Raw genomic sequence first — 16,070 nt, 5'->3', positions numbered from 1 at the left:
CTCAGTATCAAACTATATAAGAGTAAATATAACGTTTTCTCTGATTCACCAGATTGTCGTCCTCACTCTTAGCAGGGACAGCTTGGCATCAGAGCTTGAATGAAAACAAATAATGCATGAATAAATTACATTTGCATTTAGTTGTACTCGGCCTTATAGTATCCTGATATTAATCATCATTGTCATTGTCTCTCTCTTTCTCATCAGGTTGTTTCCAGCTATGTAATGTCTTTCGTCAGAACATGGAGATAGACCAGTGTCTGCTGGAGTCTCTCCCCATTGGCCAGCGCCAGCGGCTGGTTCGAAGGATGCGCTGCGACCAAATAAGGGCTTACTACGAGAGAGAAAAGAGCCTTCAGCGCCAGCAAGGTGGCATCAAGGTTCGAGCCCTGCCCGCCCACCGCAAGAAGCACCGCGTCCGCTTCAGCCTTGCCGACGTCCTGCAGGATGCCATCATTCGCCATGACGACAAAGAAGGTGTGTATGTGAGTGGATTTGTGAGGGTGTGACGGTGAGGACTGGCTACTAGATTTGCAGTGCTAGATCTCTGATATCTACATATCACACACACATACACACACACACGCACACACACACACACACACACACACACACACACACACACACACACACACACACACACACATACACACACACAAGAGTGGGCCAGAACAGTGCTGCTGGCTGCAGGTAACACGACTTGTTCTGCTGGAAGCTGTCCACTTGACTGAGCAGAACAGAGCGACGCTTTTATCCTGATACAAACTGCTGTCGAGGACAAAAATACCTCAGCTGAGATGATAATGTCTGCTGTCGAGAGCAAACAGTAATTCCACACAGTGGCAGTCACTTTTTGTTGGACTCTGTGTAAAAGAGGCCGATTCGTGTTAGTTTTCTGTCACCTGTACTGTTCAGTGGCAGGGAGATTATTATACAAAGATAAACAAATGCCAAGAGTAACAAGAGGGCACATGTGACAGCTGCTTGGTTTCTGGACCTGTCTGATACAGCAGTGAATAGTAGCTATTTCTTAAGATTTATAGTGTTGTTTGTAGTTTCATGCGCATTTCACAGTGACACAAATGCAAAGTAATGCAACAAAACAAACACCAGCATGTTAAAATATTAGCCCATGAACAATGAATACTGGGCATTGTTTCAACCGTTCAGTTATTTGTTTCAAACAAAAAAACAAAACGGGTATTTTGGCAAAACTGTGTACTGGAATGATTGTGTTTTCTACACGTACAGATGGCACTGAAGATAGTAATAGTAAAAAAATATCTGCACTGGAGCATTTTAAAAATGATTTAAAAGAAGACTTCAGCTTTCTGTCTGAGAATATTTGTTTGTGTGTGCTTGTGCAACGTACATTTGTGCATTTGTCCACACAGTATAGCAAATCTGGCCTCGGGTCTAAACAGGACTGCAGCCCGCTTGGCTCCTACTAAGGACACACGCAAGTACTCAGATGAGATAGTCAATGAACTCGTAAGATTCCAGAGGTCCACGCACTTTATTCTAAAGGGCATTGATTTTCACAGTCTTTCTTTTTGTGTATGCCAGTCATTTGCCAGCCCTTCACCCAGCTGTCTGGGAGTATCTGTGTCAGACCTACAAGCAGTCTTTGCAGGTCACTGTGTTAATCTCTGCTCTCTGGCTGCCAATGAGGTTCAGCCGGGGTCTGTGGGAGCAGCTGGTGTGCCATTGCAAACAGCCAGACTGAAACCAGGGTTCCTTGGCTTGGCATGAATCAGATCTGCTACCCCTCTGCCTCGTGCCTACCTACAGCCATGGTGGTGCCTACCATGGCACTGAACTGGTCCAAGGCTACCTTTTGTTTGTTGTGGGAAGGTCTCCTGACCTTCTGGTGGTGTTCATGGCAAGAACTGGATCTCGATCAAACAAAATTTAACACTCGTGTGCAGCCGTCCCCACATGAGGGACAGATTCACTGCCAACAGTATCACTTCAGTTGGCCTGTCTTGTTCTGTATTGCAGCGTCTGTCTCATTGAGGTAACACTTGGTTGGGCGGATCAGCACTTGCTACATCTTGACAATGGTTCTCGAGCGTTCCTCGCTGGCTCTGGTGAGCTGAGTGATAACAGTTTTTTGCACCATTGCTGCTTGAGTCAGCTCTCCTCTCCTTTCGTAAAGAGTGATAGGATTTGCCTCAGGCTTGGATTTTCCCCAAAGTAATGTAGGAATGTTTCCTCTTACCACAGAAATATTTTAAGAGTAGAGAGATTGTGTAAACGCACTTGTTGAATAAAAACAGAAATATCAAACAGGATATGTGAGGGCTGATTTCCTCTTGATGATGCAAGAAGCTCATTACTGTATATCTACATCAGACAGGACTACCAGAAAAATATTATTTTTTTGTTTTTTCATGCACTGATTATTATCATTAAATGGATCCACAAGATGAAGTTTTAAGTGTGAAGTTTGAAATAAGACAGATAGACATTGTAATAGGGGGTCAGAAATTCACGCCTGTTAGCTGATAGACAATTATAAATTTAACATTGCTGTTGAATGAACTGTGGATGTCACAAACATTATCAGTTTTCAATTTTCAGCACCATGTCCCCCACGTGGTGCTGATTAATTAAAAAATTGATTGGAAGATGTTTCGGTGGCTTGTCCTTGTTTTTAGGAATTTGTTAGGGTGCCAGAGAGAAAGAGAATGACTGGCCAAAATGAGAGGAAATGGCAAAAGAAATACGGATGAGTGAAATAGAATGAGAGGGATTGGATGTCTTAACCACTGATTTTATAACTATGGACAGAGCCTCCGGGTGTGAAAAGAGAAGCAACTTTCTTTCTATGGACATCAGTGGGCAGATCCACTTTCATGAAGAAGTCAGATTGTATGTAAGCTTATGAGAAAATGATCCTACTTGAGTCAGTAGGACTTCATTTTTTTTAAGTATGGGCCCATTTGGACTAAAATAGAAGATAAAGCATGATATGGGTGTGACTACCTCGTAGTTGGCAAGTTGCTACCATGGCATGCCCTCACGTTCTCAGTCAAATCCAATCAATATCCTTCCCAGCTCCACCCTCTTGTCCAAATATGTTCCATGCTGGTTCCAAAAAACAAATTACGACAGCCGTAATGCCAAACTCAAGGCTTAAACGGTAGTCCACAAATCAATGGGTCACACTTGTTCCTAATTAAAGAGCTGGTTTGAGAATTAGATTCATAGAAGTTCATAGAAAGATCGATGTGATAGTGCAGAATCTCAGTCTGCTGACAAGGCAGCCTGGTAATCAGAGATATCACACACACACACATACACAGTCACACAAGGATTTATTTTCTTATCGGTTGTCTTGTACAGGAAATAAGATGAAGGGGAATAAGATAAACAGGCAGGGTGGAGAAAAGATGAAAGGGTGGGAATATGGGAAATTGCAAAGCCAAAGAAATTGACAGGCAGCAGGAAAGAAGCATCAGGTTATGGAGAATATTGTAGGGTTAAGGGGAAAAAAATACCTATAGCACACAGCTTTATGTGTAGATAGGAGCATGCTATACCTCATCTCCATTCTCCGTTCCTATCTGTCATATGCAAACATCTCGCTCGCTTGCGTTTTGACATTTGGCGAAATTGCTTTTCCCAAACCAATCTCTTAACTTCATCAAAGCAAGACAGAAGTGGAACGGCCACAGCTGTTGCCCTCGTAGCCATGTACCCTACAATCAATTTTTATTGTGTCATCGTCCTTTCAAAAGAATAATGATATTGAAAATGACATTTGGATATCGGTTGTTCTTGCTGCGATGACAATTCTTGGCAAAACACAATGTGAGAAATGTTTTATAAAATAATTTAAAACGTCTTAAAAAAGATCAGCAGCAGTTGAGCTCATCTGATGTGGATGAAACAGCTGTTCGTAGGAGTCTAGAGTGGACTGTTGCATCGCATCATTTGGGAATTACTTATGATGCCACCTGTATGGTTAAATCACTGAACATTCTTCTGCTGTCATGTTGCAGCCAGCTTGAATTCACATCCTGATTCCTTGAATGTATTTATCGCATTTTGGATGGATAAACTAATAGTATCTGTTAAATCACCTGACATTCTCATACTTTGTTTCAGTCTCATAAAGGTTTATGTCGTGTACTCATGTAGGTGTGTGCATGTGCATATGTGTTTTGTGTTTTCTTGAAACATTACGTGGCAATTCGGCTGTAGAGCATCCACCCGACAGGTCCACACCTTGGATGGATAATCACGAAAGACATTCATGGTCCCCAAAAGAATGTATACCAATTCTCTTAAATGGGAATGCTAAACCAGGCCAGAAGCAGTGCTGGTGGGGATTGCACCTGGTCTCTGCTTTAATTTGTGAATGCTTGTCTCCTGTGCCTGTTTTTGTGTGTGAAAATGTGTGTTCTAATGCGTGAAGAAGAAGGTGGAGATTTTTCCTTACTGTTACTGTACATGTGGTACATTTACTGTAATTGTGCATACACATAAACAGACAGTTGTCTGAATTGCTGCCGAACATTATTGATCAGTGTGTATAGATCCATCCTGCAGGCACAGCAAAGGGACTCACAGACTCCAATAAGTGTGAGGAAGTGGAGCAAGCAGAGGTAACAGTAATAGCTTTCAGTCTTGCGTGGTGTTTTGGAGCACTGCTGTGTGCCTGTGTTATACAATGTTCAGTCATTAGTGTTGATGCAGCCCCCACTTTCAGATCAGTGCAGCAAAGCTTCTTAAAAAATAGAGCAGGCAGTTTTCTGGAAGTTTAAACGGGCCATTGTCCTGTTAATTCTTGCCATTAAATACATCTTACCTCTGAGGATTTCTCCAACAAGGCGGAACTGGTGCTCATGGTTGTTTTTAGTATTGAACTCAGATCAATATTAAAATGATCACAGATATAAAAAAACATGCAGATGTCCACACACAACATATAACAAAATAAACACCTTAATCTGCATGGACACATTTCCACACTGGATAAATACAAACTATATATATATATATATATATATATAGTTTGTATTTATATATATATATAGTTTGTATTTATCCAGTGTATATAGTTATATATAACTATATATATATATATATATATATATATAGTTTGTATTTATCCAGTGTGGAAATGTGTCCATGCAGATTAAGGTGTTTATTTTGTTATATGTTGTGTGTGGACATCTGCTGTAATTTTAATGGAGATACTGGATGACACTGCAGCTGAAGTTGAAAATCAATGTACCACTCAGAATAGTGATGATGAGATTTTGCCTTCTAGTCTTTTATTTATCAGTGAGTCTGCCACTTCACATTGACCCAACACTTTGATATCCTATTTAGATGAGAAAACATGTAATTTTATATATGTATATAACCTAACCATATATATTTATACATTCAATTTCAGCTGCAGTGTCGTCCATATGCCAAATATGAATAATAGAGGAATACATTGAAATTTCACTGCAGTGGAGCATGCTGGGATCAGAGGCATTTCAAACATCTGTCATGTTTTTGACAGAACCAGGCCTGGGCCCGCAAAGTAGACAAAGATGTCATGATATCTGTTACTGGAATGCAATTTAAAACCTTCCGACCAGATACAGCAGGGATCCCTTCAATGTCAACCGCATCGTCAGGCAGCATATTGAAACTTTTTATTGGCAGTGGTGTTTGTCTGAGCTTCTAATATTAAACCTGTGGTTCACATGATGAGTCATCAGTTTTGCCTTGAGAGATTTGGCAGTGCAGGTTAATATGTGAAGGAGCGAAAGATGTAGGAGAGCACGAAAAAAGAAAAGTACTTTGTGAACTCATTCCCTCACAGAGGTCTACACAGCCCAGTGTGAAGTTAAGATTCAATTTAGATAGTTTTCCTCCTGTGTTTGAATGTTTCAATCAACATTAAGCCCAAGAGGAAAGAAAATAAGTGTGTAATGACACTTTTTTCCTGAATATGGCAGAAAATGGATTAAAGCATATTCGCTTATTCCCTGGATTGTCTGCCTCTATTGCTCACAAACAAGCAATTGTGTTGTCCTAGTCAGCCTGTCTGCTGGAGAAGACTTGACAAGTACTTAATAGCAAAAAACAAAAACAAAACAGGAATGTCATTCCAGCAGTGAGATATCCACCATGTTACACAATCATTCCTAGCCTGAGCGGAACTCTACAGCTACTGTATTACAATACAGTGCTTCTTCCATGATTCATTTGTCAGGGGTACATCTGTTTTTTGAAGGACATATGTATCAGATTATTGTAAGAATAAACAGTATCTATATTTGCTAATCATGGGGGCTACATACACTGCATTGTGAGTTAACTATTGTGGAAGAGTTTTGCAGATAAGTCCCTATAATATTTTGGCAAATGTAATCTTCTGAAAATGCATTAACACCCTGAAGTGTTAGCTGTATATACATGGCATCGTTTTAGAGACTTAACACTTGAAACCCATGAAAAAACATCTCATGTCTGAATGAGTGGTTAGGAGACGCGGCTCCATTTTACAGAACCTATCACACAAGAGAATTAAGCATTATTGGAAAACTGTACAGTATGTTTTATCATCAGGATCGAAACAAAGGAAAAATGTCAAAGCTCATTTCAGAAACATGGGGCAGTGAGGTGAGACGGTGCCTCTTGTGACTATGACTGTGTGATAAGGACTTGAGAGACAGGCGTTTATAAGAGCGAGGGATTTGAACAGAATCTCATATGTGGCTGCCACGGAATGATGCTGTACATGGGGGGAATATGTGTGGTTACTAGATGAAGAAAATTGGCAATACTGCTGTTAGTGGCATATTATGGAAGACGCATTATGGGGATTTTATCAAATTCATGGAAAATCTCAGTCCAGTGAGATAAGGAAGAGCCAAAGAATTGAAAAGAGAGGCTGAAGAATAACCTTCAATCTTGTATTTACAGAACATGTGCATTCATCATGGTCATCATATCTACCTCGAGACGCTCAAGTTCAACAAAGAATAATACTGTTATCACTTACATCCATCGCTTTAGAGGTGTGATGTTATTTCCTTGCGTAGGTGAAAGCATAACCAAATGCTCTTTTCAGGAGCAGAAAAGTGCTTATGTTTTTTTTAAACTGTCAAGGATACTTACTTCGTAATTTTCTGTGTAGGCAAGAGATCCTGAAGAGCTGTTTTCAGCTCTCACACCAACAGAAAAACAGGTAAGGACAGGATCTCTGTCAGTCTCAATGACGGCACAGATTTCGAGGCGAGCAGGTGAGTCGTCAGGAATCTGAGGAGCACTAATTAACTTGTTGTTGATTGGTTTAGCTGCAGTCCTGCTGTCGTTCTTGATGCGTGCCGTTCCATCAATCTATATCAACTCATTTAGAGTTCTCTGTCTCGTCCTTTTTTCCTCTATCTCTCTCTTTTCCAATCTGCTACCAGTTCCTATCTGGTTGCCATGGAAACTCCACATGTCTCGAACAGCTGTTTTGCAATTTTCCACAAAATGACAGCCTACTTTTCTCCGTGCCCACTCTCCATTTCCCTATCAGCCTCCTATTAGACACACACACACACACACACACATATATACGCTAGATCAGCATATAATCAAAACACCGACTGACTGATTTAACATAGTGAGAAAATTACTGTTGTGGCTGCGGGACAAGCGTATAGCTGTTCTACTGGAGGTAAATAATTTAGTGAATATCAATCTCTTTGATGACCAGGGTTCTTTTTCCCTTTCAACTCCATTACAGCAGAGACAAACATTGTTATTCTTTACTGTAAACCTTCAACAGCTCCTAAATACATGCAAAACTCTAATGTCTTAATTAGATCATTTTCATCAGTGCTATTTATGTGTGTTCTTTCACAATGTAACTTTTTGTAGTTTAAAGCAGAATAAAATCAAAACTGTTCCATATGATAACAGATTTTAATTATAGAGATGCCATAGCAGCTTATCCTTGCTTTATTGTATTTAACAGCACTGCTGGATTTCACCTTAAGCCAATCAGATTAGATTCCATTTCCAGCAGCTTTAGAGCTTTAAGACAAGAAAGCCGTTCATTTCCATACTAATATTGGCCTGACGTATGGTTTTCTCTCTCCGTACTTGAATTCCCTTTGACCAATAACTTTATAACAACCAAGTTGTTGGAATTATGGAAATACTGAGAGGTGATTTACATCGTCTGTTTGTAAACAATACTCATATGTCCACATTTTGAAACCATTTCTGTGGTAATTAATACTCCTGATCCTTGTCTTTAAGAAATCCCTTCCAAATGTTTATTTATTTAAAGAGATGCAGGATGAAAATCTGAAGTCCTTGTTCTGTGCAAAGCTGTATTTTAAAAGTTGAATGCTAAATCTGATGCTAACATTAGTTTCAGTGCTCCAAGTAAAAAAAATCAAGTCAATACCTCCAATATTTTTGGAATGAAAATTGACTGTAGGATAAAAAAAACAAACATTTTGGAAAAGGCTCCCCCTTGATTAGCCTAACTGCAATGTTGCAATGGTTTTTTTTTTGGTTTTTTTAAAGAATTAATTAATTTAATAAGTGATAAGTAGAAATTAACTGTCAATTGTCATATGGACACCTGAATATAGTTTTATGGCAGATACGGAAATTATGTGAACCTGTGAAAAATTTAAATGTTAATTGCTTGCACTCACTACTAGTGCAAATACCAAATAGACACAATGGATACGTGGGCTTCACACAGACTAGAACAGTAGTTGGTCTTGATGAATCCATCAATGTTACAACAGTACTATTGATTCCTAATGGCCACAATACCAGACAAACACTTTGCTTATTTTCTTTAACTACCTGAGGGTCAATATGTAGCTCTTGACCTTCGACCTCTCTTTAGACACATTCAATAAATGTGCCATAAAACTCTGTTAGGTTCTTCTATCAAAGACTAACATTAACTGGCTCTAACAGATGGGGAATTTTACAGACCAGAGATAGCTAACTTCATAGTTTATTTTTATTAAGAAGCAAATCATGTGAAGCCTTGCATGCTTAAAAATGGCTGCTCTACATTCACTAATGAGCAGCCCTGTGATAAACTGTTTGATAGACAGGAAAGCGAGAACATTATCTATTCCCTTGTAACGACTTAAGCACTAGATGAGCCTCACTTGGTGGTTTACAGTCTTGAGCCCTACAGTATGTTTAGAAGGCAGAAGCTAATTGTGCTGATTGACTCTATGGTTGTTTCTGATCAACCATTTAAAGTCCATTAAGAGCTGAATGCCATTAGATGAGTTGGAAAATGTCTGTGTACAGTGTGTGTTTGGCCTGTTGACCTCGTATCTGTGCTTCTAAAATGATTAGTCAACAGACAGAAAATCTGTTAATCACAGTATTGATAATTGATTCATGTTTAGGTAATTTCTCAGCTAAAAATGCCAAACTACTGGTATATAGCTTATAGCATTTGGCTATCTCTCAAACTGTTAAGCTAAAGTTCAGAACTCACAATTACTCATATAGTGGGTATTTGATAGGATTTTCTTGACAATTAATATTGTTAATAAAGTTTTTTTTTAATTAAATGTTCAATCAGTTGAACATGTTTGGGTTTTGAACTATCATAAAAAAGGACAGAAAACCAACATGTGCTGGAATTTTGTCTTGCTAAATAACTTGTTATATATTACATATTTAGTTTAAAACGTTCAAAAATCAACCTAAATTATTAACAGAATGTGAAGAAATAGCAGGTTTGACGTTATGTCAAAGATGTGTTGTGTTGTAGAGATAACACCTAAAGTTAGCACGCTAACCAGCTAGCACTGGGCCTGAAAACTTCTTTCTCCCATTAGTCCAAAGTTCCTGTGCTAGCGGTGTAAACACCAACACTCCCCTGGTTGTCCTGCTAGCTGCACAGCTAACTGAGCTAGCAATGTAGCAGTAGCTATGATTTTGGATGTAACGGAATACAGTTAGCAGCAGATAGCAGTAATTAGATTGACTAATTGATTAATGTTTAACCAACACCTTCCTTTGAAAGTTTCAACAAAAACTTAACAACGTAAGATATGATTTATTGCAGAGCTGTTGTATAAGAGTGGTTCCCACACATATACTTTTCTTGGGTGGTCTGCCTAGGTATATTAATGGCAGCCCAAATATATTTGGCAACTCATTTTAGCATTTTATACTTTTATTTTTAATTTTTTTCATCCATCTGAGAGAACAGCTGAGATGTTATTGTAGGTGTACCAAAATTTTACAATTTTGTTTTTTTTACAAAAAATTGTAAATGTTCATGTTTATGTAGCCTTTCCAGCAATGATTAAACATCCGTGGGATCAGGCAGAAGTAGAGAGTTTGGTGTTTGAACTGTGTGGAGAGATCAGTGTAACAGCTTTACAGTAGCTTGTGGTGATTTAAATATATGCAGGTTATTTACTCCATATTGTGGTTTTGTGAGAATGCAAAGTTATTTTTATCATCTGTACACATGGACAGTTGGCCTACAGTATGTTCCAGTTTGCTTATTTTATTGGTTTTAAATTCAGATAAGCACATGATTTTTATCCAGCATGCCACACAGCCACACAGAGAGCATGTTTTAAAACATGCTCTCTGTGTGGCTGTGTGTGGGTTAGATGAGGTTATTTAAGCAGGTCTGTCTAGATAACGACCCTTTAAGTGAAATGACCTCATGGGCGTCATCAACAGGGGTCATTAGTCGGAATTATCACCGCCGTAACTACCGGAGTAACAGTCCTCAGAGCCATTGGCTTAGCTTAAAGACTACAGTATTTATGTGTGTGTGTATGTGTGTATGTGGGGGGGAAGGATTGCGTGACAGTGGTGGCTGTTTTGCTGGTATAAGGTCTGCCAGGGTCCCAGGGTCTAGTCAGTATCCATCTAGTGCTGTCAGTGTCTGTGAAATCACATATGTCCAAACCACAGCACTCCACCACCCTCTCTGCTAGCCCTCTCTTGTTTGTCCATTCTGCTCTATTTATCTGTCACACACTTCAGCTCTCTCTCTCTCTCTCTCTCTCTGGCTCTCATGTTGAATAAAAGATATATCAGTCGCATATAAAATCACTGTGACCTTGTTTGCCTACTACTGTCTGCTCATTTGTTCACGGCCGACTGCTTGAACTTGTTTGCAGTGGTTTGTGTTTCCTGCAGTAGATCTGTGTCAGTATGTGAGCAGGTTGTGCGGCTCACTGGAGCCTATGGCATTTGATGTGAATGTCTGTAACCCAGAGGCTTTCTGACCTGCTACTGGAGCAAGGAGCTACCACGCACACACACACTGACATGTCAAGGACAGTCAGAGGACACTCAACACATATAGGTTTTGAAAGTGAGTGACTGAGCTGATCTGTGTGTGTGTGTGTGTGTGTGTGTGTGTTTTGTCTTCTCTACATGCCCTAAGCGCCCCTGTCTTCACATGCAGCAGGTGTTAACATATGGATGTTTGTTGTGTTTCAGTGTTACGTCTCCTGAAGGAGGGAGCCGACCCCAACACTCTCATTTCCTCTGGGGGATCCCTGCTACACCTGGTAAGATACACAAGCACACGCACAAGCACACGCACGCACGCACACACACACACACACACACACACACACACACACACACACACACACACACACACAGGAATCTGGATATTGTTATATTGTGATATGACATAAGTTTTGTCTTTACCTGGTTTTAAAAGCTGCATTTCAGTAAAGTGATGTCATTTTCTGAACTTACCAGACTGTTCCACTTGTTGTAATACTTGCCTTTACCCACTTAGTCATTATACCCACATCACTGCTGATTAATGCAAGTAAGGACCCTCATACACACATACTATGCAATCATGGAATATGTATTATAAGTAGAAAAATATTAAGATACTCCAATAATTGTACTGAAAATTTTACCCAATTATGTTCAACTGGAAAATGTCCATTCATTAAGAAAATGTTGCAGCAATGTGTTTTTGTTTTGTCAGAACTAAAAATGCCTATTATTTTTCTCTGGCATATTATGCTACTAAGGATTTAGAAACATTAGGAAGGATGGAGGATGGAGGTGTTGTCCTCTGTCATGATGGTGTCCCAATAACCATTCTCCATGCCTTCATCATTACCACTCTACAAATTCTTGCACACAAGTTACCCTGTGGCGATACAAGAATATAATAATTGCCGTACAGTACATTTTTCACATACATTAATTATTATGCTCTGAACCATCCATGTGTAATGTTTATACAGTTGTCAGCAATGCTTCAGGAGACAAACTACTAATGAGTAAAATCTACTGTCACATTCTGCAGTGTGCTCGCCATGACAATGTGTTTGCGGCGGAGCTTCTGATCGAGCGAGGCCTGAATGTCAACCTGCAGGACGAAGATCTGTGGACAGCCCTGCATGTAGCGTGTGTGTGTGACCACGCAGATGTGGTGCTGCTGCTGCTGCTGGTAAGACGCACACATGCAAAGATTAGCATGCAGTTTATTTGGGGGGTGGGGGAAATGAGATTTTAAACAGTGCCACACATTCACACACACACACACACACACACACACACACACACACACACACACACACACACACAGACACAAACACACACACACAAGCATTGACACACTTTTTGGCTGCAATTTCAGTCATTTTCCTGTTGATCCTTGCAATTCCAAGCGTGTCGGCAACAAATTAGATTAGTGTTTTGGAATGGGTTGGCATACTAGCTCCGTACTGGCTGTATTCACATTAGTCATCCAGAGTTTTTCTCACCAAGTGGAGCGTCTTCCATTGACGAGGGGTTTTGGATTACCGAGGGTCTGAAACACAACTTTCCATTCTCTCGAAAACCCGGATGATTCACTGAGAATGAGAATATTTAAAAATTTAGGGCATTAGCATGATATCAAAGAGGGAGCCTGTTCTGTTGGGGGATGTTTCCAGCTCTTGTCGGATCTGTCTCATCAAGAGCTGTGGTTGTACTGATTAGGTCCATAACGAGAGCAGGGCCAGCTGCAGGGGAGGGTATGCGCAACCAGTCCCGGTCGCTGGGTCGGTTGTGCTGGTGCTGATTAGATCCGGGGAGGGTTAACTGCAGTCTGGAGCTCTATAGAATCCAGTACAGCCTGGTTCTGCTGATTGGTTCCTGAGTGATTGCTGTTTGTCTGCGTGCGGGGCAGGAAGGAGACGTTCCTGAGAGGAATGTATGTTTGAAGAGGTGCCAGGCAAAGGATGTGCAGAGTGGATCTGTCAGCCTGTTGTGACTGTACGACTGTTGCTTCATGTGTTTGTGTACTTGCACGCGTTTAATTTCCCTCAAGGTAGAGGTTCATGAAGGCTGCATCATGTGTAGAGCAGGCTGTGATATAGATACGGCAAATGCAATTTATTCAGTGAGTTATGCTTTCATGATATGCAATACATGAGAGAAAGATAGAGAGGGAGAGAGAGTTAATACTGCTCCCTGGGAGGCAGCAACTAAATGCTTCCCATTCACTACCACAACAGAACTAGTTTTTAGTTAATGAGGTCATATTTACACAGAACTCAGCCCTCTTGGAAGAGAGCAGCAGGGGGTGAAGAAAGAAAAGACACAAAGAGGAAGCAATTTCTAAGAAATTCAAAAAATCTGATTCAACACTGAGAAAAGTTTGAACATTCCTCCAGCTTACTCCAACACCAAAACAGTTTTCAGCTTTCACAGCCTGAATGTCCTTTGTTTGTTTGTTGACTGTACATTCTTCTGCTCGTGTGCCCTTGTGCATGCTGTTGTGGAAAAATTGTCTTCTTTCACTGTGTGAATATTGCATAAACATGTAAAACATTGATGGGTTGAAGGAAAAAGATACCTTGAATGTCAGAGGGAAGTTTTTAGTCTTCCCAGAACAAAGAAAAAGAAAATTGGCCTTCTACTACTCAAAAAAAAAAGTTGAGCCTGCCGGTTTGTCATTGTTTTTTTTAGAAGGACAGGAAATCTGTGACTGTTATGTGATATTTGGATGAACACAGTCTTCAGCTTAGATGTTTTTCTGCATGAGACAGAAAGACAGAAATGTATATTCTACTTCTTCTTCTTGACTGGAAACATCTTAATTTCCAAAATGGTGCACATTTGCATTGAGTGCTTTTTTTTTTTGTCTCTTTAGAGTAACATGAACACTTGAGTTTCTTTTCCTGCGATAATCAGTGGGGAAGATGTTCTCTGAAAGGGGAGCCCAAGGCACTTCCTGTCTAACAGGGTAAAAATAGCTTCAGTCAAGCTGTATTTCCGATAGAGATGCAATGTCCCTTTTTCTTCCATTCATTCATTTTGACACCCATCTCCTCCTCCACAGGCCGTGCCAGTGCCCAGTCATTCTGCTCTGCTGCCTTATCTGAGCTGTATGAGGGAGATCTTTCCTCTGAACACAATGGGTGTACGTTTTAATGAGAAGTGGAACAGTGGTCTCGCTAGAGGAGCTTGACTGGCAGCTTTATCTTTGATTGGCAAGGGAAGGAATAGTGCTGCTAATATGTACTAATCTATTGTGTCCCACTCCTCCACCTCTTTCTCCCTCCCCTTCCACTCGTCCTCTGATTCTGTGTCCTTGATTTCCTGTCTCCTGTTCCTATGCCGAGAATCGGGGAGGTTTTTTGCTGACAGAGATGTTAGCAGGCTTGTCTTGTGGGGAAAGTAGGGGAGGTGGGAGGGGGGTTGATGAGGAGTCTGGATGCATTGTCGCTCTGTGTCCAGATTGGCAGCAATGTTAATTCTCTTATCTCCTGCTTCCAAACCGCAGGAGGACGAGTAAGCTGTTTCTAAACTATCTCGTTCTCAGCCCATTTCTAAATACATTCCTAAACCTATTCCTAGCTTCAGCTCTGGTTAATGTTGGTCATTGAGAACCTGGCAGCATTAAGTGCCAGTTAAGTGGCACAGTGGAGCGTCTCTAAGCAAGTGAAAACATAACAAGGTGTTTAGCTTTTATGAATGATTCCACAGAAATATTAAAACGGATTATTGAACAAAACCAGACTGAACTCTGGATCTCTTCATTTGATTTCACACAGTCCAGTTCTTGATTAGCCTTGGCTCGTATAAATGGATCAGGATGACTCAGCAGAGTTTCTTGATCTCCATGTGTTGCATCTTAGCTGGCCTTCTATTCAAAGCCACAGCCCACAAGATACTTATCAAATTCTACTTCTTCTAGTGGCTCAATTATGTCTTCCTAATTTCACTTTTTTTAAATTTTTTTTATGAAACTGAAAAGTAACTGAACTCTGGCTGAAAAGATGTGGTAAGTGATTAGAGTTAATTACAGACCAAATTCTGCCTGTCTCCCTAAGAGAAAGCTACTTTTTGACACAGTGTTGAAAGGAGGGACTCTGGATGAGGATAAAAATGAGTTTGCCTATCTTAAGCCCTATTTGCACAAGACTTGTATTACCAGGGGATTTCATGTGATTTAGAAATTAACCCCACACGTCTGCATTTCTTGCAACGCATTCGCACAGGATAAGTAAAGTCTGTATTTTACCCAAATTTCCTGACATTGTCTGTTGGATAAGATGCAAGGCTCAGTGTTTCAGAAGTGGGGCATCTGTCCTTCAGCAGCCACATTAATAATTTAGTTTTGAGTTGTTTTGCACACTTACTGCGCTTGTTACAAGCATTTGTAGCTCATTTAGATCAAGTAACAGATGCTTTGTGGCTGTACTTGAATGCGACAACCTCATGTTGCTCCCAAACTTCACTTGCGCTCATTTTAAATGTCAATATAGCTGATTTTGCAGCACAGCTGTCTACTGGTCAACATATTATAAGGCGTGATGAAATTTCATATAGGCCTAGATCCAAATACTGATTCGCACAGGACTGACATTTCAATCAGGAGAGACTTCGTCCTCAGTCAATAAATAATGTTTTTATTGCCATGTGCACATCAGATGAGAAATATGAGTCTTGGGTGATTAGACCCTGTCGTGACATCTATTATATTTTAAGAGGGAAGGTGAAGCTGAAAGTAGTAAAGGAAACCCACTACCCCAGATAGAGTCCAGACACTGGTGGTGGTGATGGGTTGAAGATGTATGACT

At 40.3% G+C, this 16,070-nt stretch overlaps 1 protein-coding gene across 1 annotated transcript in view; it reads left to right on the top strand.

The window, feature by feature from the left end:
- The first annotated feature begins 230 nt into the window (after nucleotides 1-230).
- The window catches only part of myo16 (myosin XVI), an 88,564-nt gene continuing 72,724 nt past the window's right edge, over nucleotides 231-16,070 (top strand). The window contains exons 1-3 of the mRNA XM_073474383.1: nucleotides 231-477; nucleotides 11,467-11,537; nucleotides 12,305-12,448. Of these exons, the coding sequence (XP_073330484.1) occupies nucleotides 243-477; nucleotides 11,467-11,537; nucleotides 12,305-12,448 (450 nt within the window). The 5' untranslated portion in view covers nucleotides 231-242. The remainder of the gene's footprint in view (nucleotides 478-11,466; nucleotides 11,538-12,304; nucleotides 12,449-16,070) is intronic.

This window comes from Pagrus major, chromosome 9, assembly GCF_040436345.1.
Source record: "Pagrus major chromosome 9, Pma_NU_1.0".
NCBI classification, from domain to species: domain Eukaryota; kingdom Metazoa; phylum Chordata; class Actinopteri; order Spariformes; family Sparidae; genus Pagrus; species Pagrus major.
This window is presented reverse-complemented; position numbering and strand designations above follow the sequence as displayed.